This window comes from Erpetoichthys calabaricus, chromosome 8, assembly GCF_900747795.2.
Source record: "Erpetoichthys calabaricus chromosome 8, fErpCal1.3, whole genome shotgun sequence".
Lineage (NCBI taxonomy): Eukaryota > Metazoa > Chordata > Cladistia > Polypteriformes > Polypteridae > Erpetoichthys > Erpetoichthys calabaricus.
In genome coordinates this window covers 164,407,612-164,432,710 of record NC_041401.2, presented here as the reverse complement: position 1 = coordinate 164,432,710, position 25,099 = coordinate 164,407,612, and the positions used below count along the sequence as shown (strand labels likewise).

The window sequence follows — 25,099 nt, the reverse complement described above, 5'->3', positions numbered from 1 at the left end:
GGATTCAAATTCAGTGTCCATGAGGATGCAACATATGTATATTGTAATTTTCTGGTCAATATTTTCTCCCCTAATGTCCTAGCACCAGAAGTACTCTTGAGTCTGACATAAAAGGAGTTACTCTGCCTCATCTTGCGGACTCAGTCGGGAGGCAGTGGGTGACACGCAACAGCAGGATGGAAGAAGGAAAAAAACCTGTTGTTATACTTGTGTATTTAGGGTGGTGTTTACTTAGAAAAGTATCTGTGCTTTGAGGCTCAGGGGTGCCCCTTTGTGGTCACTATATATATATATATATATATATATATATATATATATATTAAATATATATATATATATATATATATATATATATATATATATATATAAGCAAAGGTCTGTGAAATGATTTGCATATTGAGATGCTTGCCTTTGATTCATGGATGTGAAATCATTTTACTCTGAAGATGACATCTGATAGGTGCCAAAGGCTCGGGAATAAAAGAGTATTTCAAGATACGTGGCTCATATTGAACCTTTGTGGTGATACATGACTCATTTTCTTCCTTTGTGAATTTATATATATACTGTATATATATATATATATATATATATATATATATATATATATATATATATATATATATATATATATATATATATATATATTGTCACAAACTCGACTCAGAGTCATAGAAAGGTTTGGGGCAGCCGCCCGTATAATTGATTTCCTGGCTGCAAAGTCGTTCAAGTGAATACAGCACTGATGTGCACAAAACCAAGTCCAAAACAGAACTGAGGGAATAGGGAAAATGTGAAGGCTTTTAAAGGGGAATACAGGAAGTGAGGTCAAAGGGGTCGGGCTCATGAAGGTGTTCAGCCATAGGTTCGAGCCCGGACGTGACATCACAGGGGCCGGAGCCAGCAAGGTCTCCTTCCATAGGCTCGGTCCCGGAAGTGACGTCAAGAGGGCCAGGTGGGATCTCCCGTGAGTGGTCTACAGGAAAGGGAGAAAAAAGAGTCAGTGCACTCTGCCACATCTCGGTATGACTCGGAATTGCCCTTACTCAAGCCCTTTAGCTGCCTCCCATGCGCACGTGTATGACTATATATATATATATATATATATAATATATATATATATATATACAGGGTGGCGCAGGGAAACTGAAAATTTTCAATTGACGTTCAATGCACGAATAAACATATTACAAAATACATTTAATGATTAAATGATATGCAATTCATGATTATAATCAATATAATCAATATATGATTCAATTTCCTCTTCAATCCTCCTTTTTAGTTCAGCAAAGGTTGCAGGATGTGTGCGGTCCAACCTGGGAACTTCGAAATTACGCACCCACGTTGTAATCTCATGAGCAGATGGGACACGATCACGACATCCTAACTAGTAATGATGCTGAAATTCCCCTTTTGCAGCAGTCACACTATCACCATTCTTATCAAAGGCTTTCACAGGGAACACCCATTGCGCACCACTCCACTACTCCTTATAACTAATGGCAAGGGGTTCTAAATGTGGTGGCATTTTTTCACAAACAACTGCAGACGCCACAGGGTTGCCAACACCCAGTTCCAAAATTTCTTGTTTTTCTGTGCCACCTTGTATATCTAAGGCACACCCTATTTAATGTTCAGTTGAAGTGAAAGATAGAAAATGAAGTTGCCGATATCCTGGCATTTGTCGCCAGTCTTCAGTGCTTTGTCTCATGCGAAGATAAGCTTCTTCACATGAAGAAAAGTCCAAACATAAGCAATGACTTCTGGGAATGCAGGAGTATACAGTAAATGGCAGAGGAACTGGAAGAGGTGGGGATTGCGGCATTACTGAAGAAATGATGTCAGTCTTCTTCCAAGGGTTTCTTCTACACTTTACAGACAGAAATGGAAATTGCATTAACGGTTGTGTTGTGTTTTCCCTCTGTGTTTCCTTTCACAAAGACACATGAGATACTCTCCAGGTAAATGTATGTTTACAATTTATTGTAAGAAATAGAAAACAAAGATAGTTAAAAGGTTGTGGTCTAGGATGGATACCAAGTTTAATATGCTGACAATTAAGAAAAGGTTTGGTTGTGGCAGTTGGCTATGTGGGGATGTTTTTTTTTTAGCCAGTTGCTTCCAGGAAGAACGCTCCGTTTGTTCTAATAGTTGGACTTCAAATGAATGCCAGCTTCCAGCTTGTTTGACTCTTAAAGAGGGATTTGACCAGAATAGATGCAACTGTTGTGATGTAGAGGTCCTTTGGGATGTGTCCTTCATTCTAGGGATAAAGGCAGAAGAGAAGTTAACGACTCTGTTACCTGATTATTGTTTCCCTCATTTCTTACATGAGCACAACCTACAACATGCCACCCAGGTTTTCATATCTGACAATACAGGAGTGGGCCAAAGTAAGTTTACAGTTGTTTGTATGGAAAAAGACATACAAGTTATGACTATTATAACAGTTTTATTAACATAATATCTTTTTTAACTCAAAAAGAATGTCATGATGGCACAGTGAACTTAGGTACAATCTTGTAAGTGCTCAAATTGCCATCCTCGCGCCTGTATATATACAGAGAGAGAATTTCATTATATTATATACACCAGCATTTCTCAACCTTTTAAGTATTAGCGACCCAAGTTTTCATAACAGTTTTAATCGCGCTCCCCTAATGTTTTTTTGAAAGGAGCCCATTAATACCAATTTGTTCTTTTTAAATTAATGATATATCATAGATGCATATTTTATTATACCTACTTAACTTTTATCGACATTTATCTAACTCTATATTTATTTTTCTATTATCAGAGTGTAGTTTAAGTTAATTTGTTTTGGTTTCAATAGATGTATTTTTCATATTTTTGATTCTTGTTTTCTTTTTTTCACATCTTCGCGCCCCCCTTTTTGTTACTTCTCGCCTCCCTAGGGGGGCCCGCCCCACAGTTTGAGAACCACTGATATACACCATGTACTATGTATATATGGAAAAACATTTGAAACTTGATTTCTGCCTTGCACTCGAACACTGCTAGGGTAGGATTTGGAAATCCTGCCTCAGAACTAGGCTAATAATTGATGACTGTTTTGTAAATTATTCATTTCTCCCAGAGTGAATGAATAGATAGATAGATAGATAGATAGATAGATAGATAGATAGATAGATAGATAGATAGATAGATAGATAGATAGATAGATAGATAGATAGATAGATAGATAGATAGATAGATAGATAGATAGATAGATAGAATGAACTATATAAAATGTTTTCACATTTGTCTTATGCTTGTGTGTACTAATACTTTATTGCTCTGGATGATTTCACTATTAAATACAAAATAGACAATATGCTAGTAATGGTGCCAAGATTTCAAAAATGGATGAGCCTAAATTTGTCACGAGTCGGCCTATTTTTATTTTTAGTATTGGTAAATATACATTCAAATAAAAAAAGGAATTCAAACATATCAATGTACATAGGGTCATCAGTTTTTTCCTTTGCTTGTCTACTTTGAATGTATTTTTGTTAACGCTATTTTAAGTACACTTATGAATTTTAAAAAGTAGCTGACTGCCTACCTTTTTATGATGCATACGAGACACAAGCCCCTTCACAAGGCACAAACACACAAATAATATCTGTTATTATTTTGAACAATAACATTATATAGCAGAACACAAATTGATTTGTTTTTGGCAAATGTTATGCATTCCTTGTAATATGTATTTTACAAAGTGCTGTCCCCCGGCTTTTACTTGACTCACATCTTGAACATCCCCAATGTGATAAATAATAATAATAATAATAATAATAATAATAATAATAATAATTCTTTACATTTATATAGAACTCTTCACACTACTCAAAGCACTTTACAAAGTGAATGGGAAAGCCACTTCAGCCACCACCAATAGCATCCACCTGGATGATGCAACAACCGCCATTTTTTGCGCCAGTATGCTCATCACACAGTAGCTATTAGGTAGTGAAGGGTTGAGAGAGATAGACAATTAGATCAGGGGATATTAGGGGGACAGAATGAACAGACTGTGATGGGCAATTTAGTCAGAATATCAAGATACAACCTACTTTTTATGAGGGATCTTTTATGACCACAGATAGTCAGAACTTCAATTTTATATCTCATCTGAAACATGGTGCCATTTTTACAGTACAGCGTCCACGTCACTGAACTAGGCCATTGGGATTCCCATTCAGACCACAGGCCTCACCAACACGTCTTCCAGTAGCAACCCAAGCTTTTCCTGGTTGATCTCCCATCCAAGTACTGGCCTGACCTGAACATGCTTAGCTTCAAATGGATGACCTCTTCTGAGGTGCATGTGGTATGGAAGTTGTTTCTAGTTTCTGAATCCACAAGTGAATTTATCCACAATTAAGTTATGACCAAAATGCCTGCACATTTTACAAATAATTGCATCTTTTCAAATACTGTATAACAGCAACTCACTGTTTCTGCTGTACCAATGTGTTTGCAAAACTATGGGCCTTACCAGTTATAAAAGATGTTGGAAATTTCAGAGCATGATTTAGTTGGTGGCTTGTCAATAGTGGACAAATCTGTGACCTTGGCTCATCCTTCCACATTTGGCAGCAGAGTGGTGGTAGATTTTCCAGCACCCATTGTTAAAGTTAAGGAAGCTAGCAGTGACATTTCCACTTGGCATTGGGGCATCACTTCATTTCTAGTGGCGACATCAGACTCTAGAATGTTTGCCAGTTCTCTGTGTTTGCTTTTGCAAGTAAAACCTAAAAGATCTCTTTGTTGAAATGCTTCACACTTTTCTGCCTTGTTTATGTTTCCCTCTAATAGGACATACCTATGTAACACAACTATAATAAACTACTAGTTATAACCTCCTGTTAATATCAGATGTTTTAAGTGTAAGTCATTGGTAAAACTGAAAGACAGCCTTATTTTTAATAGGTAGATGTAAGCAGTAAAATCATCATCCTTATACTGTATATGCTTTCCAAATACTTTTTAAAAAAGGTAAATTAACTCATTTTGTATCTCATTATTGTTTGGCTGCTAATTAAAGAAAAAAAAAAACAATTAAGGGTTCTGAGTTTTCAAGAGCAAGTCAATTAAAATTAATACAAAAGAAGTTAAGTAGCAGCAAAAACAGGTCACTAATTAAGAAAAGAGTTAGAATGAAAACCTGCAGCCACTGAGGCCCTCCAGTACCAGAGTTAGGGACCCTGAAATACACATTCTTTTTCATTTAAAAAAAAAAAATAAAACTTCATTATAAAACAGGGTGATCAAATTAGAAAAGTGGGTGGGCACAGGCCTATACTGGCACCTGTAATGTGCACTAATGCAACTTAGCACTGCGGCTTCACAGTCCCAGCATCCAAGCTTTGAGTTCTGTGCTGGATTACTGTCCATGTGACATTTGTACATTTCTCACTGTATCTCTGTGCTGTTTTCCTCTCAATAATCTAGTTTTCTCACATATTCCATAAGATTTGACTGATGTGAGTAATATGTGGTTCTAAAGTGGTTCTATTTGAGTTGAGGTTGTGGTGGACTGGCATCCCATCTCTTGCCAGGTCCTGCCTTGTTTCCGGTGCTTCTGAGGTAGGCTGTAGTGCACTACAACCATGAAATAAATTATATGGGTTTTAAAATGTAATTACATAATATAATCATATTTTTTATTCTGCTTTTTTACTGGTGAGGTTTATGATAATATAATATGTCCTGTCCTAACCTGCTTAAACAGACCAGGGTTACAGGTGAGCTGGAGGCTATTTCAGATGGCCTAGGGTGCAAGGCAGGAACAAACCCTGGACAGGGCACCAGTCCATTGCAGGGTGAACACACACAGGCCAATTTACTGTTGCCAGTTCACCTAACCTGCATGTCTATGAACAGTGGGAGCAAACCAGAGCACCCGGAGGAAACCCACACAGATATGAGGAGAACATGCAAACTCCTCACAGGGATGATCCAGGATGTGAATCCTGGTCTCCTTGCTGCGAGGTTTCAGCACTACTACTGCAAAACTCTTATAATATAATATAATATAATATAATATAATATAATATAATATAATATAATATAATATAATATAATATAATATAATATAATATAATATAAAATCCAATGTCTGTCTGTCTGTCTGTATGCCTGTCCGCTTTTCACAAGAGAACTACTTAATGGATTTTTTCTATAATTTGCTTGAACATTCCGGTTGATTTTGTGACTTGTCTCATTGCAATATGTATCATAGTTCGCTTGTGGTACTGAGAGACATGCAGCAGGCCAAGGGGAGGGGGCAGGGTCAAGGGGCGGGGGCGGGACCCTCCTCATTCATGCACCAGCCTCGGGGCATTCCTTACCTCCGCTTAGCTAGAGAACGAGAGAACTATTTAACGGATTTAGATTGAGTTTTTTTCTATAATTTGCTTTAACATTCCAAATGATTTTATGACTTCTATCTTCCTGCTAAGAATCATATTTCGCTTGTAGGAGCAATATATTCACGCTAATCTGAGTTAGAGGCTGCGGGCCGAGGGGAGGGAGAAGCATGATATCAAGAGTAGGGCCCTCCTCACTATCCTGTTTCACTACTACACAGGTGGAGCCATGGGGGACGACTAGTAATATCCTCTTTAATAAAATCCCTGTGTGCGTCCATGTGTCCGTGTGTGGTGTCTTCTGGTGAAGTGCGCATGCTCGGGGCACGGTGCGATACTTCAAAGGCCGCCTGATGCGTCGCACAAGACAGAGAGGGCGGGACCTACAGAATATCGCGCGGCCGATCCAATCGGATTTCGGTAAATAAGGTAAAACCTAAAACATAACGCACAAAAAATCCAATCGGGTACTGAGACGTGGAGACCAGCTTCCCCAAAGAGGTGGGATTAGTGTTTGTAGTTGTGCAAATGTCCACTCTGAGGATGTCAGATTTGCGATTAACAAACTTGGACCGGTAAAGTGTAAAGTGTTTTCCTAAATACAGTATACGAATTTTCATGATATTACAATAGGATGACTTTTAAAAGTAGATTTATTTTCGCGCACATAAAATCCGTTGCTGGGGAGACGCCATACATGCAATAATCAGGTGCACGCCAGCACAGATTAAAATACTTTCTGGAGAGACGTATTACTGTGAGAGAAAATTAAAGGCACACAATACAGTGACGCATATTACAGCCACATACAAGCCAGTATTACTGTAACAGAAAATAGACGGTCCTTTGCCATTTAATATAGACTGTTCCTACTAATGTTTATGCACTACTATTCTAGTGCCCGTTATTGTAACGCGCTTAATGTCTAGTAATATAATATAATATAAGACAAGATAAGATTTGTCCAAAGTCCTCAAGTACATTATAGGATAAATGTTACAGGTGACTGTTTGACATCTTAGAAAATTAAACTACAACTTGTAAGGGAGGTAAAAAACTTCCCAGAAATTAGTCCACTGGTCTTCTCCAGGTGCCCCATGAATCATTTTTGTTAAACAATAACATTAAGAAGAAAGACTAACACAGCAATCTGATGCCACATTGACTGAGTTAATGTGACTCTGCTGTTGCAGTCTGTTGGATGTCCCCATCCCACCTCCCTGGCTGAGTCCCCAACTGTTCAGAGTGCCAGGTGGCACTGTGTATGCTCACAGGGTGCTGCTCTGGACCTGTTGCATGCAAAGCAGGGCTGAGGTTTCTCACAACTGGGTTGCACCTTTCCCTGAGAATGAGGATTCTCTTCTCTTTTTGTCTCTTGTATAAGACTCCATTGGGATTTTTGAAAATAGAAGCTACATAAATCTTGTCAGTGAATGCTAACATTTCTTTATGCAGCGTGTTGTGTTTTTCTGGTCACAGGATGAAAGGTGCTGGCCAGGGGGAGATGATGATTAGTATTCTGCGTGCCGATCTTGCATGCCACATCCTTTCCCTGTTTTGTAGATTTATGTAGCATAGCCTTCTTAATGACTTTTTGTAGAAACCCACAATGTCTAAGAAAGTTATTCAGCTTGTGTAAAAAAAAGAAAAAGCAAATGTAGCTGCCCTGCAAATCCAGAATGTCTATAAGATTTATTACGTGAAATGGGAAGATTAAGAAATTAAGTTCCAAATGTCATAGACATAATAGTGCATTCTATGAATGTTTATGATTTTTACGAAGTAGTAAATTGTCAGGATTGTTTATTACTTCTCTATAAGTCCACTTGTAAAACCCTCTTGTATTTCCCACAGTGGTCATCCTATGTGAATGTAAGGTTTTGGCTTCCATAAAGGAGATGTCAGAGAATCCTTCTGTGTGTCTTGACTCAGGCAGCAACCTGACTCGATGCTATAGAATGCCGCAACTCAGCTGGAGATGACACAGCAGGTCAGGCATGAGGTGTTCTGGGTATCAAAGTGACCAATGAGACACACTGGTCTTTTTCTTTTACATCCTGTAGAAGATGTGATTTTATTCTATTTTACATGCATTTATATGTTTTATTTTATTTTATTTTTATGTGCCTTAAAATGTTAAGAAGGATTAGAAACAATTTTTATGTTATTATAACTGCATGCCTGAACTGTAAGTTCTTCATTTTGTTTCACACTTGAACTTTTAATTTCTGTAAAAGTAACAGATTTTAGCCACATAACGAATAAGGGTTATTACAGACAACAGACAGAAGGCTAAACTAGGAAACATGAAACTTACCACTGTAAAAAGGACAGTATAGCAAGAAGAAAGGACAGATTCTTAAATGGCAAACGGGTCGCTTTCTAGATAAGTGCTTAAAAGTGAAGCTCCTCAACTCTTGGTTATGACTGTGCATGCAGACCTTTTAAACATGTGCTGATATGATCTGTCAAAATGACATGGTACAAAGGTGGGCTAGGAGTGTTTACCTTCGTCAGCAACTAAAAGTGAAAGTATGAAGAGAAAAGAGGGAATATCAGGAAGAATGCAGTCACAGTGAAGATCCATGTGATATAGACAAGTAACCTTAAAAGACTTGATGCCTCACGCTTTGGGTGTATCAGCCAGTGTCATTATCTAAGACAGCTACTGAAATTTCCAGGTTGTATTATTGGTTTAGCCACACCCATTTACTTTAATTTGCTTCTGTTTTCTGAAACATTAAAGACCAAGATCATGGAATACAGGTTTATTGCCTGCTCCCCTTGCTTGTCTCATTGCTCTGTTTTTGTTGTCTGAGGTATAGAGAAAAGAGGAGATGTCCTCTGATAGGAGAGGAGAACCACAGCAGCAGTCAGTCCTGTCAGTTGTATCCATAGGCCCAGTAGAAAGTGCACTGCATCTGCGGTCTGTATCGCCTTCCAGACCAGGTGGTTGCAAGGATAACAGCACAGGAGTTGGAGTGGTGGACATATGTGGGGGTCTAGACAAAGAATCGGGCCATGAGAGAAAAGTATGAATGTTGTAGTACAGAGTCACTCTAAAAATGTTCTACGTTAAAACACATCCTCTCAGAATATGCCATCCTGTCTTGTGTGTGTCTGTGACTTAGTAAGGAAGAGGGCTCACTGTCAAAGGGTAGAATATTGATCCATTCTTCTAGCTTTATTGTAATGAATGAACTCAAAGTTCTTCCTTCACCATCATTGTATAAGTAATTGTGTTCTAAAGTGAATAATTTTTATACTAGGGGACTTTGCCCTCTGCTCGCTTCGCTCGCCAAACTCCAGGAACTGCGCTAGCCTCTTTGGGGTTCTTGCGTATGGGGATGTGGATGTACAATTTAAACAGATTGTTATTTCCATGAGAATTGTTACATATGCATAATAGAACTAACTATTTTACATTACAGCGAGTAATGAAAGTAAATTATGTTTCATGTTGTGTTAGAGTTATTCGTTGGGTAATATGATTTCGTTCTGTTTGGCTTTGAAATTAACACACAAATACTTTTTAAACTTACACTTTTACTGTAAAACTTCAGTAAAAACAATTTTTTAATTAAAATTTTGTCAATATTGCATTGAATTTTGATTCTGTGTTTGGACTTTCATGTGACAACGCAACGTATAACTGCCCGTGATTGAATTTCATTTCTTTCTCTCTATTAAATAAAATGACCTTTTAAAATGTTTAGCTCTGAGATTTGCTAATTGTATTTTCAAAAGCTATTCTAACAGGAAACTGTAAACATTGTAATACGAATGGCTTATCAAGATCTCCTGTTGTTGTCTAATGTTATCCCCTGAAGATGTACTACATTACCTATCTTGGATACATCCTTCTTTCTAGAGTAATTCATGTGGAGGAAGACTGGATGGTGTTAACAGTTATAGATATTCTTCAGGATATTGTAAGTTGATGTTTTTATCTGCTGTACGATCACCACCAACTGTTTGAGCATAGTCTATTGATACACATTTAGCCAATTTGCCGTGTAACCGATCGACATGATTGGCTTCATTTGACTTCATCGTTTCTTGGTGCTAGGATTGCCCGTGTACTCATTTTTACTGTTGATAAACCTTTGTGATAAAATTCTTCAAAAAGATTTGGACATAATACGTCTTCTTTAATTGGGAACTCAAAGTGAGGAAAACGTTAAAATTTATAAGACCCGAGAGAGCAAGAACTGTGTCTGTCAAAAGCATTCACATAAATGAGAGGTGAGAGTACCGTGTGCGTGGTTGAATATGGTTGAGAGGAGGGCATGACTTGAAAAAAATCTCATGTCAAAAGTCTCGTCTCGCAGGACTTGAAAAAATCTCTTGCAAAAAGTCTTGTTGCAGGTTTTTTTTTTTTTTATATAATAGAGAGAAATTAAAGAAATACATATCCTGATCTAGAATTTTGTAATGGAAGTACTGAGTACCACGTTCCCAATGTGTAAAAAAGCATTAAAATTACTCAATTAGTCAATGTTTCAAGCCATAAATATTATCAAGTATTAAAAACACTTTTTATCGAGTGGTATCCATCTCATTTTAGGAAATGAAAAGGGCAAAAAGCAAAACATTGTGTCAGATTCAGTCACTTTTAAAGAACTGCACTTCAATTCAAAGCTGTGGTTTCACCTTGAAGAGTCGTCTACAAGCTCTGTTGCAGACATTATTGAATGCTGATAGCCAGATGTGAATTACCGTCCTTGTTTTCTAAACAACAAGACAATAATCACTGAAAAAGTCTTTCACTGGTGTGAAAAACTATTTGCCCCCTTCCTGATTTCTTATTCTTTTGCATGTTTGTCACACAAAATGTTTCTGATCATCAAACACATTTAACCATTAGTCAAATATAACACAAGTAAACACAAAATGCAGTTTGTAAATGGTGGTTTTTATTATTTAGGGAGAAAAAAAAATCCAAACCTACATGGCCCTGTGTGAAAAAGTAATTGCCCCCTGAACCTAATAACTGGTTGGGCCATCCTTAGCAGCAATAACTGCAATCAAGCGTTTGCGATAACTTGCAATGAGTCTTTTACAGCGCTCTGGAGGAATTTTGGCCCACTCATCTTTGCAAAATTGTTGTAATTCAGCTTTATTTGAGGGTTTTCTAGCATGAACCGCCTTTTTAAGGTCATGCCATAGCATCTCAATTGGATTCAGGTCAGGACTTTGACTAGGCCACTCCAAAGTCTTCATTTTGTTTTTCTTCAGCCATTCAGAGGTGGATTTGCTGGTGTGTTTTGGGTCATTGTCCTGTTGCAGCACCCAAGATCGCTTCAGCTTGAGTTGACGAACAGATGGCCGGACATTCTCCTTCAGGATTTTTTGGTAGACAGTAGAATTCATGGTTCCATCTATCACAGCAAGCCTTCCAGGTCCTGAAGCAGCAAAACAACCCCAGACCATCACACTACCACCACCATATTTTACTGTTGGTATGATGTTCTTTTTCTGAAATGCTGTGTTCCTTTTATGCCAGATGTAACGGGACATTTGCCTTCCAAAAAGTTCAACTTTTGTCTCATCAGTCCACAAGGTATTTCCCCAAAAGTCTTGGCAATCATTGAGATGTTTCTTAGCAAAATTGAAATGAGCCCTAATATTCTTTTTGCTTAACAGTGGTTTGCGTCTTGGAAATCTGCCATGCAGGCCGTTTTTGCCCAGTCTCTTTCTTATGGTGGAGTCGTGAACACTGACCTTAATTGAGGCAAGTGAGGCCTGCAGTTCTTTAGACGTTGTCCTGGGGTCTTTTGTGACCTCTCGGATGAGTCATCTCTGCGCTCTTGGGGTAATTTTGGTCGGCCGGCCACTCCTGGGAAGGTTCACCACTGTTCCATGTTTTTGCCATTTGTTGGTAATGGCTCTCACTGTGGTTCACTGGAGTCCCAAAGCTTTAGAAATGGCTTTATAACCTTTACCAGACTGACAGATCTCAATTACTTCTGTTCTCATTTGTTCCTGAATTTCTTTGGATCTTGGCATGATGTCTAGCTTTTGAGGTGCTTTTGGTCTACTTCTCTGTGTCAGGCAGCTCCTATTTAAGTGATTTCTTGATTGAAACAGGTGTGGCAGTAATCAGGCCTGGGGGTGGCTACGGAAATTGAACTCAGGTGTGATACACCACAGTTAGGTTATTTTTTAACAAGGGGGCAATTACTTTTTCACACAGGCCATGTAGGTTTGGATTTTTTTTCTCCCTAAATAAGAAAAACCATCATTTAAAAACTGCATTTTGTCTTTACTTGTGTTATATTTGACTAATGGTTAAATGTGTTTGATGATCAGAAACATTTTGTGTGACAAACATGCAAAAGAATAAGAAATCAGGAAGGGGGCAAATAGTTTTTCACACCACTGTATGTAAGCTTTACCTCACCCCCTCAAAGAAATTTATTTAGAGATTTATTTCGAAAGATATTGCCTAATGTCCCTGGTATCATAATTCATACATATGCTTCAATGGTCAAGTACGAGAAACACATTGTGTGTAATACACACAAGAACACAAGAACATTATAGGCATACAATTATGGTTAATTAGGTTGAGATATATAGAAATATCAAAAATGCCTAACAGAGTGGGAGAAACCATGAAAACTCTGGCTTTTAGAATCAAGTCCCCAGTGATTCTCCATAAATGAAGAAACTGAATACAAATATAGAAAAAGCAAAATGAAGCTCTAAAGGGCAAACAAAGATATAGATAGATAGATAGATAGATAGATAGATAGATAGATAGATAGATAGATAGATAGATAGATAGATAGATAGATAGATAGATAGATAGATAGATAGATAGATAGATAGATAGATAGATAGATAGATAGATAGATAGATAGATAGATAGATAGATAGATAGATACTTTATTAATCCCAGGGGGAAATTCACATATTCCAGCAGCAAAAATATTAAAGAGTAATAAAAAATGCAGGTAAAAAAAAAAAACAGACAATAACTTGAATAATGTTCAACATTTACCCCCTCTGGTGGAATTGAAGAGTCGCATAGTTTGGGGGAGGAATGATCTTCTCAGTCTGTCAGTGGAGCAGGACAGTGACAGCAGTCTGTCACTGAAACTGCTCCTCTGTCTGGAGATGACACTGTTTAATGGATGTAGTGTATTCTCCATAATTGATAGGAGCCTGCTGAGTGCCCGTTGCTCTGCTACGGATGTCAAACCGTCCAGCTCTATGCCAACAATAGAGCCTGCCTTCCTCACCAGTTTGTCCAGGCGTGAGGCATCCTTCTTCTTAATGCTGCCTCCCCAGCACACCACTGCGTAGAAGAGGGCACTCGCCACAACCATCTGATAGAACATCTGCAGCATCTTACTGCAGATGTTGAAGGATGCCAGTCTTCTAAGGAAGTACAGGCGGCTCTGTCCTTTCTTGCACAGAGAATCAGTATTGGCAGTCCAGTCTAATTTATCGTCCATCTGCACTCCCAGGTATTTATAGGTCTGCACCCTCTGCACACAGTCACCTCTGATGATCACGGGGTCCATGAGGGGCCTGGGTCTCCTAAAATCCACCACCAGTTCCTTGGTTTTGTTGGTGTTCAGTTGTAGGTGGTTTAAGTCGCACCATTTAACAAAGTCCTTGATGAGGTTTCTATACTCCTCCTCCTGCCCACTCCTGATGCAGCCCACGATAGCAGTGTCGTCAGCAAACTTTTGCACGTGCCAGGACTCTGAGTTATATTGGAAGTCCGATGTATATAGGCTGAATAGGACCGGAGAAAGTACAGTCCCCTGCGGCGCTCCTGTGTTGCTGACCACAATGTCAGATCTGCAATTCCCGAGACGCACAGACTGAGGTCTGTTTGTAAGATAGTCCACAATCCATGCCACCAGGTATGAATCTACTCCCATCTCTGTCAGCTTGTCCCTAAGGAGCAGAGGTTGGATGGTGTTGAAGGCGCTAGAGAAGTCTAGAAACATAATTCTTACAGCGCCACTGCCTCTGTCCAAGTGGGGGAGGGATCGATGTAGCATATAGATGATGGCATCTTCCGCTCCCACCTTCTCCTGGTATGCAAACTGCAGAGGGTCGAGGGCGTGTTGGACCTATGGCCTCAGGTGGTGAAGCAGCAACCGCTCCATGGTCTTCATCACATGTGATGTTAGAGCGACAGGCTGGAAGTCATTCAGCTCACCAGGACGTGATACCTTTGGGACTGGGGTGATGCAAGATGTTTTCCAAAGCCTCGGGACTTTCCCCTGATCCAGGCTCAGGTTGAAGATGCGCTGTAGAGGACCCCCCCAGCTCTGATGCACAGACCTTCAGCAGTCGTGGCGATACTCCATCTGGACCTGCTGCTTTGCTGGCATGAAGTTTCCTCAGCTCTCTGCTCACTTGCGCTGCTGTAATTGTGGGTGGGGATGTCTCTCCTATGTTGATATCAGCAGAAGGATGTGTAGAGAGTGCAGTACTCCGAGGTGAGAGTGGGTTAGGGTGGTCAAACCTGTTAAAGAAGATGTTCATTTGGTTTGCTCTCTTCACGTCTCTCTCGATGGTGGCACCCCGCTTCGAGCTGCAGCCAGTGATGATCTTCATCCCATCCCACACTTCCTTCATGCTGTTGTTCTGCAACTTCTACTCCAGCTTTCTCCTGTACTGCTCCTTCGCTGCCCTGAGCTGGACTCGGAGTTCCTTCTGCACGCGCTTGAGCTCATGCTGATCACCGTCTTTAAAGGCCCTTTTCTTCTGGTTCAAAAGGCCCTTGATGTCACTTGTAATCCATGGCTTGTTGTTAGCATAGCAGCATACAGTTCTTACTGGAACTAAAGTGTCCATACAGAAGTTGATGTAGTCAGTAGTGCAGTCAACAACCTCCTCAATGTTCTCACTATGTGATCCCTGCAGGATATCCCAGTCTGTAGTTCCAAAACATTGTCTCAGAGCATTCTCAGCCTCCGGGGTCCACTTCCTGAATGATCGTTTGGTTACAGGTAGGACTCTCACTTTTGGTTTGTAGTGAGGCTGAAGCAGAACCAGGTTATGATCTCCTTTCCCAAGCGCAGGCAGCGGGGTGGCACTGTATGCGTCTTTAACGTTTGCATACAGTAAATCAATAGCCTTATTTCCCCGGGTGTTGCAGTCCACATACTGGGAGAATGCAGGTAATGTTTTGTCCAGCGTCACATGGTTAAAGTCTCCAGCGATTAGCACAAGTGCCTCGGGGTGCTGCGTTTGTAACTTAGCAACAGCAGAATGGATGATGTCACTCGCTAGCTCCACGTCCGCCCGAGGAGGAATATACACGATGACAACAATGACATGCCAACAAGGCAGTCCAACATGTCACAATACACAATCTATTAGCAAAAATCCAAAGAGATAGCAGAAATAATTGGAAAAACCATCAAATCCAAATGACAAGCAATACTTACACGAAAAACTCTTTATTACACCATCTAAACTTGTGAAGGACCTGCTCTCATCTTCAGCCTATAAAATGTGGGAGGTTCTTCAACAGTGACATCAGGATGACCCCACCTCCTTGGGTTCCAGCAACAAAATACAAGCCGAATGAGAGAACAAGACAAAATACACAGAAGCACAATACTTACAAATTAAATAATGTAAACATAATTCAAGAAAAACACAATTTTAGAATAAGGGAAACAAAATACAAAAATAAGGAGAAATGGGGTCTTAATAAATAACAACACAAATATTAAATATGTCAGAAATAAGCTAAAGTCAGGTGAATAACCCTGGCTGAACCATAACAACTTTAATCTCTTTTCACATAATTCTTTCAAAAGAAATCTATAAATTAAAACTTGAATGTCTCCAAAGTCACTTCTATCCACTATACTGTTGGGGTATTTATTTTATGTTTGTTTTTTTCTCTGTGTGAAGAAATACTTTGTAAAAGGTGTGAAAAATTCACCATTATTCAGTTTCCATTTATGTCTCCATGTTCTTGGTGAAGAACCCAGGTTTTAAATTAATAGCTGTGTGTCCACTTTACTGGTTCCCATCATAATTTTAAACAATTTAGTCTTGTCACTTATTCACCTCTTAATTTCCACTTACTTAAACTAAAAAAAGGTTAAAGTCCTTCACCCTTTCCTCATAGTTCATGCACCATAGTCCTTTTGTAATTCGGAGACCAGAAATGCACAGAATATTCCAGGTGAGCTTGATGTGCTTTATGGCTGTCACCGTACTTAAGTAATACAAGAGTCCAGATGAAAGATTGACACACAGTAATAAAGTGGAGTGAAATAACAAGGGCACAATGTGCAATAAGGAACAAAAAATAAAATTTAATCATTGGCTGTGGGTAAGTAGCTCTAAAGAGTGGGCAAGCTTCAGGGTCAGAATTCCTTCTGGTAGGGACTCATTTCCCAAATGATGTGCCCTGCTTTTATAGCTTGTTGAGCTGGAGGGGCGGAGTCAATTACCCTCAAAGTGCATCTTCTTGGAGCTGTGGGTGATCCAGGAGACAATATAGTTAGTATTCGCACCCCTGGTGTCCTGGGGTGGTATTCCTTATCTCTGATGAGCCTGGAAGTTGACCCTCTGACGTGCATGAGTGACACAGTGAGGGAACAACCTTTGCTTATACTCCATGCAGAATGTTAAATTACCTAATTGCCTGTAAGCCTTTTAATACACTTTCTGGATATGGATAGTGATGTGTCCACTACCAAAGTGTACTTTACAACTTCATACCTGCCATTGTCCCTTTAGAAAATACATAACAAGTAGAACTTTCTATATTATTACAGATACCAACAGTTAGGTGTGCAATCAACATCCTTGTGAGTGACAAGTCAAGATCAGTGGCAGAATGTGATAGCGAGAAGTGCAGGTCAAGATCAAAGCCAGGCATCTACCTCAAAGCTGTGGATTTGTTCGAAACAGACTTTGAAAATGTGAGAGGAGATATAATAAAATATAATATATAATATAATAGAACATCTTTTATTATATTTTATCAGACGGTTGTGGCGAGCGCCCTCTTCTATGTGGTGGTGTGTTGGGGAGGCAGCATAAAGAAGAGGGACGCCTCACGCCTGGACAAACTGGTGAGGAAGGCAGGCTCTAGTGCAGGCACGGAGCTGGACAGTTTGACATCTGTGGCAGAGCGACCGTTAACATTATACAAAGTTACTGTCTATTATACCTGTATTTTTATCACTCTTTAATTTAATATTGTTTTTATCAGTATGCTGCTGCTAGAGTATGTGAATTTCACCTTGGGGATTAATAAAGTATCTATCAATAAAGTATTAGTACACACAAGCATAAGACAAATGTGAAAACATTTTATATAGTTCATTCTATCTATCTATCTATCTATCTATCTATCTATCTATCTATCTATCTATCTATCTATCTATCTATCTATCTATCTATCTATCTATCTATCTATCTATCTATCTATCTATCTATCTATCTATCTATCTATCTATCTATCTATCTATCTATCTATCTATCTATCTATCTATGAGAAGTTATGGATCTCCCTCTAATTTGATTTCTTTAATGCTCATAATACCCAATAATAAAGTATGTGTTTCAGTGTGCTATGCACACCCAAGTCTCCAAATTCCTCACACAGCCAAACATCAGAAGAATTTACAGATGCTTCACACACTTCAGTCATTCCACTGAACATTGGAACATTTTCCTTTGTTTCTTGTACCAAAACTGGTTTGATGCTAGGAGTAGTGTCAAAACCATTAAGTGTGTAAATAATAATAACAGCAACAGGAAAAATCATTTGTAAATTAAATATATACATGCAAGTCAGGTTGATTGGAAACCCTAAATGTCTTATGGTGGAAGAGTCTCACTTTCAGACTCTTTATTGTGCAGTCCAGAAGAGAGTGCACCAAGTCCCTGCTGTAGCCCTCATATTTTCCAACAAACATATCTGTCATAAAGATAAAGCTTGAATTTGCAGCTCCACTTATGCACACCATCGAAGTTGACTGCCACTTGGGCTAAACACTACCCCCTTCTCTTATATCTATGACTACAAGTGACAAAATAGAGCCCCACCCAAAGCAAGCAGCAGAAAAGGATTAACTTTGATACACGCACTGCAGATTAACGTTCTCTAACTTAAAGTTCCTAATGTGCCTAAAGCAGAAGCAAAGCTAAATGAGAGTGAAAAATCAACCTGGATGGACAGCAGTTCTTCTTGCTAGGAGTCTAGGGATCAAATGTGCCTAAATGGCCAGGAGGCAAGTTAATAGTAAGCTGATTGGTCTCCTGAACCATGTGGTCTCTGGATGAAATTGATGGAGAGGGAGACCCTGGGCTTCACTATAACTCTGAAATTATGCCAACATTGTGCATAAATTGGGACATCGCAGTGTTCAGGCCTTGTGGACTTTAACTAATCCTGGCTATGCATGACTTACGTCCTTGAGCCTTCTGCCAATGCAGCATATGACTCATGGCTTGTTTTTTTTTGTCCTTGCAGACTCACAAAATGTGATTAATATGGATGTAGAGACCCCTAGTTCATAGTTTATTCTAGTTCAGACCTGGTATTCTCTAAGTAGAACAGGCATAGCAAGCTCTTACCCATTATCTGAGAAGAAGGACGGTTAGAAGAAATAAATTTTGATTTGTAAATGTTTTCTTAATGTATGCTTTATAAAGATATTTGTCTTAATATGAATATGTAAAATATGAAAGCAAAATCTTCATGTTGCCATATTGGCTTGAATTAACTGACATACTGTATATGCCAACACTGATTTTTGCCTTGTCCTCAGTGTTGCAGGGCAGGGCTGTGGCTCCCTGTGTTAAAGCGAGTTGGGAAAATGGATAAATGCATAATAATGATAATAATAATACATCTTAATATAATTTCAATTATAGAAAATGGTTAATTATGGATAATGTAGAATATTTTTATTGCTACGTAAGCATTAGAACCAAACAATTTATCATTACCCTTAATTTGTGTCTGTTATATTTAGAAGTGTATGTCCTGCTTATATGTGGCTGAAGCTGCCCCACAAGTCAATGGAGTAAAGTGGACACTCAAGTTCAGTCTAATAAACCTGTCTCTGGTAAAACGAGAAGACCAAGAGGAAAAGATTATTTCTTTCTTATGCTCAATTCCCCTACTGGATTAGGCTAATCGGCTCAGCCTGTGCTGGCAGAGCACTAAGGCTTCTAGCAGTGTGACGTTAGCCTGACTGGCCATCTTGTAGCAGAGACTCTGATATTGTGGGAGAAACATGAGCACTGTTTTCCTTCTTTATTTTTTATCACTTTTATCTTTTAATGCTGTAAAACTAGTGCCTTGTGTTATAATGGCTAATCCTCATCGTTTTGACACATTTTATTTTTTATTAAACATGTCTCAACACCATCACATAATATGTATGATATAGTGAGAGGAGTGTCTGCTGTCATCCATTTAAATCTATGGGGTGCAATTTTAAAATAAAAAATGATGATAATAATAACCATTGAAGCTCCCAGCCACTGCGCTCAGGCCACGGTCAGTGGCTCATACTTTTGGACCTCAGGATGCACTCCAGTGTTTAATACCCCCACACCTCCTTCAGACATTTATTTCCCAAGTGGAAAGCCTAAACATAATCCTCCCACCCCCTGATGATCACTAAATTAAATCAAATATTGAGTTCTTGATTCTGGCTGAGGTTTTATTCTCCAAGCCTTAGCTTTATAATTAGATTAGAGGCTGCATTTGTGATGGAGGAGAAGGGTAATGGAGAGTCTAAAACACACCAGCTCACCACAGAAAATCTTTCTTTCTTTCTTTCTTTCTTTCTTCTTTCTTTCTTTTTCTTTCTTTCTTTCTTTCTTTCTTTCTTTCTTTCTTTCTTTCTTTCTTTCTTTCTTTCTTTCTTTCTTTCTTTCTTTCTTTCTTTCTCTTTCTTTCTTTCTTTCTTTCTTTCTTTCTTGGTATGGAATTAAGAAGTTGGTGGAGGTGTTGAAGCTGCACTCACTGAAGCAGGCTAACCATCTGCTGCAAAAGATCCATGCCAGCCCCTCAGCTTAAAGTAAAATCTTTTATCGGGAATTTCCCCACTAGCAGAGATTTGCCCGAGTCCAATGAAGGCTTTCCTAACATGACTGTGGTTTAGAACCTTAGGATACTGAAGTCATGTATTCATACCATCTACAGTATAGAACAACTTCATTAGACAGTGCTGTGGGGAAAGAGCTGTACAGACTATGTTGTGCTGAGGGCAACACCAGAGTCACCCTGGAGGAGTAGACTTGGTGGGTAGAGATACCAGAGCCAGTTTGGCAGAACTTTTATAGACCACCATTGAACAAAAGAACTAGGGCCTCATGCATAACGCTGTGTGTAGAATTCACACTAAAATATGGCGTAAGGACAAAAGCAGAAATGTGCGTACGCACAAAAAAATCCAGATGCATAAATTTGTGCGTTCACCAACTTCCACGTTCTTCTGCTCCATAAATCCTGGTAAGCGTGAAAAGTAACGCATGTGCACGTACCTGCTATCCCGCCCCGTCTCCTCCCAGAATTACGCCTCTTTGAATATGCAAATCAATATAAATAGCCCTTAAGCTCAGTGTTCTGTGAAAATGCAATGGCAAAAGCACGGGGGGAAATAAAAGAACTTCAGCGAATGCCAAGTGGAGGCAAGGAAAAATGTACTATTTGTTGGTTTAAACAGTGGTATAAACAACAAAAGGAAGTTGATCGAGTGACATAGAGTGTCAGAGAAACTCAAAAGCTCATATTCACAAAGTCGCACAGTGCCTGAAATAAAAAAGAAGTTGCCAGATATCAAAGTTGCTGTGAAAAGGCGAGTCGTAGCCCACCATCTGAGTGTCATATGAAAGCTTACTAGGGTACAGAGAAAAAAAAATAGACAAACAGTGGGAAAAAAGCACGAAATGTCAACTTTAATCTTGAAATTTCCACTTTAATCACATAGTTTATTTTGTCATTAAAGTAGAACATCATAAACTTCATCTTAAAATCGCTTAATTTACTTGTTTCTCAAATACCATCGTAACTAAAGTAGCATATTAAATGCTTTGTTTTGTAAATGATCTTCTATGTGCTCTATGTGTGTGAATCACTACATGCTTCTTAAATCGGTTTTCTCTTCCTCTGACAGAACACAGAATCCATTACATTCATGATATTTCAGCTCTCTGAATAATTAAAATACTGAGATGTATACTTGATATTTTCATGATGACAGGAGTTAAAGCATGTTATTAAACATGAGAACACGGTGGCGCAGTGATTGTTCCTGCCTCACGCAAGATGCTTGCTGCGCCGTGTGTGACCTTCAGTGAAATAATTTATGTAGTACTGTCTCTTTCAAATGTACTAACCCCCAATTATTGTCCTTCCTTTTCTTTCCCCAAATACCCAATCGCCACACAATTAGCTCTGTAGTAGACATTAAGCCATCTGTAAGCTGAGAACGCTGATTCTTCAAAATTTTTAAGGAACATCGAAATATCTTCGTAGCACATGTTTAATTATTCTAACCATCTATCCTTCCAGTGTCGTGCCAGTCCCAGCAAGAATACAGCGCGAGGCAGGAACAATCCGTGTCCTCACATGTTTAATTATTAATAATATAGATTATTTAAATGAAGTTAAAGTTTTATCTGTTTAATATAATAAACATATTTTGCTGCATTTCATCTTAAAAATGATATTGTTATCATATGTAAATACGCACTTTATAAAGTGGCTCAGGTTGTGCAATATTATAACTATCGCAAGTTTACAGTGAGGTAATTGTACTTATAAGTACAAACAGTTCTACAAGGAGCACTTGATGGACTGATTGAGTGCATTTATAATTCTTGGGATGAAACTGTTTCTGAACTGCAAGGAAAGGCTCTGAAGCATTTGCCGTATGAGAGCAGTTCAATAGACAGCATGGCTGAGGCAGCGTGTGCTTGATGCTGTATACTGATAATTCTCTTTCTGATCAGCTGCTGTAGAGCTGTGATTCCCCACTCATTTACAGTGATATAAATACTCCGAGTGGTGCAGTGAGAGTAATATGGAAAAAGATGATCTGCTGTGGCAACCCCTAACGGGTGCAGCTGAAAGAAGTAGAAGAAGGTGCAGTGAGAATAACAATGCTATAGCAGCTATGGTATTTAGAATAGTTTGACCATTCTGTGGACCGTTATATTGTTACAGGTTAATTACAATCAGATGCATTAAATTAATTTAAGAAGCACTGCTATTACTCTGAGTGTCACCAGTTTGCTAAACCGAGCTGAGAACTTGCGTACTCCAAGCATTTAGCTACCATGAAAATGTGTGTGGCTTTACACCAAGTTTAGGTTTTATACATCACAATTTGAGTGTGGAAACAGGAGTACGCAACATTTTTGTGCGTACGCACCATTTATACATGAGGCCCCTGGTGATTTGCAATGGCATGTGTTGCATGGCATAATTGCTGTTAATTCCTATCTCTCACTGATTGATCCTTCAGTCACAGACCAATGTCCTTTCTGTGGAGAGAGAGAGAAAGAGAGAGCTTATTCCATTGTTTACTTTTTCTGTTCTAGACTTCTGACTCTTTTAAATGTCCTTAACACTGTTTTTAACATTCTTAACTTGGCTTTTAATGATTGTATATCTATTTATGGTGTGTGCCAGGCGGCTGGGGACCCTACCCAGCTGGGACGCCTGGATGGTCTACGAGATGGATGGTACCTTCCCTGGGCCACGAGAGGGCAGCCGCCTTGGTCTGCTTGGGGGCCACTGGAACAGAGCTGTTAAGCTTATCCCTATGTGAGGACGTGGCCACCACCAGGGGGCACCCGGATAGTTATGGAACACTGGATGGCAGCACTTCCGACACACCAGTAAGTGCTGCCGGAAGAAATCCCAGGGGCACCCGGAGTGCTTCCGGGTGCTCATCTGACACTTCTGCCACACCAGGAAGTGTCGTCAGATGGAGCACCTGGAGCCCATCCGGGTTATTATAAAAGGGGCCTCCTCCATCCAGTAGACGAGCTGGAGTTGGGAGGAAGGAGATGGACCTTGTGAGGAGGGGAGAGGAGGACAAAGAAAGAAAGAAAGAAAGAAAGAAAGAAAGAAAGAAAGAAAGAAAGAAAGAAAGAAAGAAAGAAAGAAAGAAAGAAAGAAAGAAAGAAAGAAAGAAAGAAAAGAGTTGTTGGTAACAAGGCATTGTGTGGACTTTACTGAAAGTAAACGTGTGTGTTTTGGACATCCTGGTGTCTGTCTGCCTGTGTCCGGGGGCTGTCTTTCCACAGGTGTTAATAGAAATAAGAATAATCAAGATGAATGGCTGATTGGAAATGTTCTCATTGGACAGGCCAAGCTCACCATTTATAAATCAAGAAAAGAGCAAGTTAAGTCATATAAACAACGTGATATGATAAGTTCATGGACTTGTAAAAACCAGGGTGTATTTGGAATATAAAATCATAATCTTTCTTTCTTTCTTTCTTTCTTTCTTTCTTTCTTTCTTTCTTTCTTTCTTTCTTTCTTTCTTTCTTTCTTTCTTTCTTTCTTTCTTTCTTTCTTTCTTTCTTTCTTTCTTTCTTTCTGCAGCTAGTGAGTGCTACACTGCTGAGAGATGAAGTGATACAAACTAGCAAGAATGATCATTAGTCACAAAGTTCATATATACATGCAAAATGTGACTTTTCCAGGGACATTTTCCAGTTTTCTAACTCTACTTCTTAACTAATTGTCCTTGGTAAATAAAAAAAAGTAACTTACACAATGTCCTATGGTGCTGTAACAGTCATAATCTTGTTTTCCTTCCTACAGTGAACCTTTTGGACACGACCTCGATCCAGGGTGACTGGGGGTGGTTGACGTACCCATCACATGGGGTAAGTCCATTTTGATACAGTACATGGTAATATGGATGGAGACCAGATCAAACGTGAGCAGCAATGCAAATGAAACACCTTAGTAGATCGATCCACAAACTGGCCTGGTGTCAACAACAGATACTTTAAAGCTTGGTTAGATGAGTTCTTGGAACCATTTATCTTATATTTGGTGTCTGAGTTTCATGAGGCTTGGCAGGTTTTTTTAAAGCACACTTTCCTAACACTTGATTTCTAATTGTGATGTAAATTAACTGCGTCACCTTCTTACCTGAGAGTTTAACCTGATTGTGTGATTTTTGTACATTTTTGTTAATTTCATTTGATTTTGTTTAACTTGTGAAATTTTCATAATGGATTTATGAGGTGCTGTGATGTTGCTGGGCATGTGATGTTAAGGTTTCCATGTTCCTCCCCTTCATAAAACACATGGGTGTAATAGATACTGGGACTTTAGGGAGAAATGTGGTGAATTAAGTATGATGTGCTGTTTGGACTGAATTTTTTCTTCTCTAATGTTTAAAAAAAGAGGCCAGAATCATTATACAATTTTAGCTTTTGTGATTTTTAGTATTTTTCTTTTGCACTCTTATTGTTTTTTAAATTCTCAGCTTTTATTTTGTCCTTTTGCATGGTGTGTTTTAATACCTTTATGTGGACTGCTTTTCTGGTTTATTTGTTTTTTCTCTGCTCTTTAGAAGCTATCTTACTTTAGGCAGGCAATCATACCGTAGCTGGTATATAAATGAAGTAAATTTTTACAACAAGCCCTTCGATTCTAATTTCCTTTTCCTTTTTAAGACAATGCTAGTATAAAGCTCTTATTTAAAATAAAGATAATATACCAGGAGAAGAGAAAA

The 25,099-nt window shown here is 38.9% G+C and overlaps 1 protein-coding gene across 1 annotated transcript in view; it reads left to right on the top strand.

The window, feature by feature from the left end:
• The window catches only part of epha8 (eph receptor A8), a 633,561-nt gene that overhangs the window by 139,933 nt on the left and 468,529 nt on the right, over nucleotides 1–25,099 (top strand). Inside the window, exon 2 of the mRNA XM_051930368.1 lies at nucleotides 24,175–24,239. Coding sequence (XP_051786328.1) covers nucleotides 24,175–24,239 — 65 coding nt within the window. The remainder of the gene's footprint in view (nucleotides 1–24,174; nucleotides 24,240–25,099) is intronic.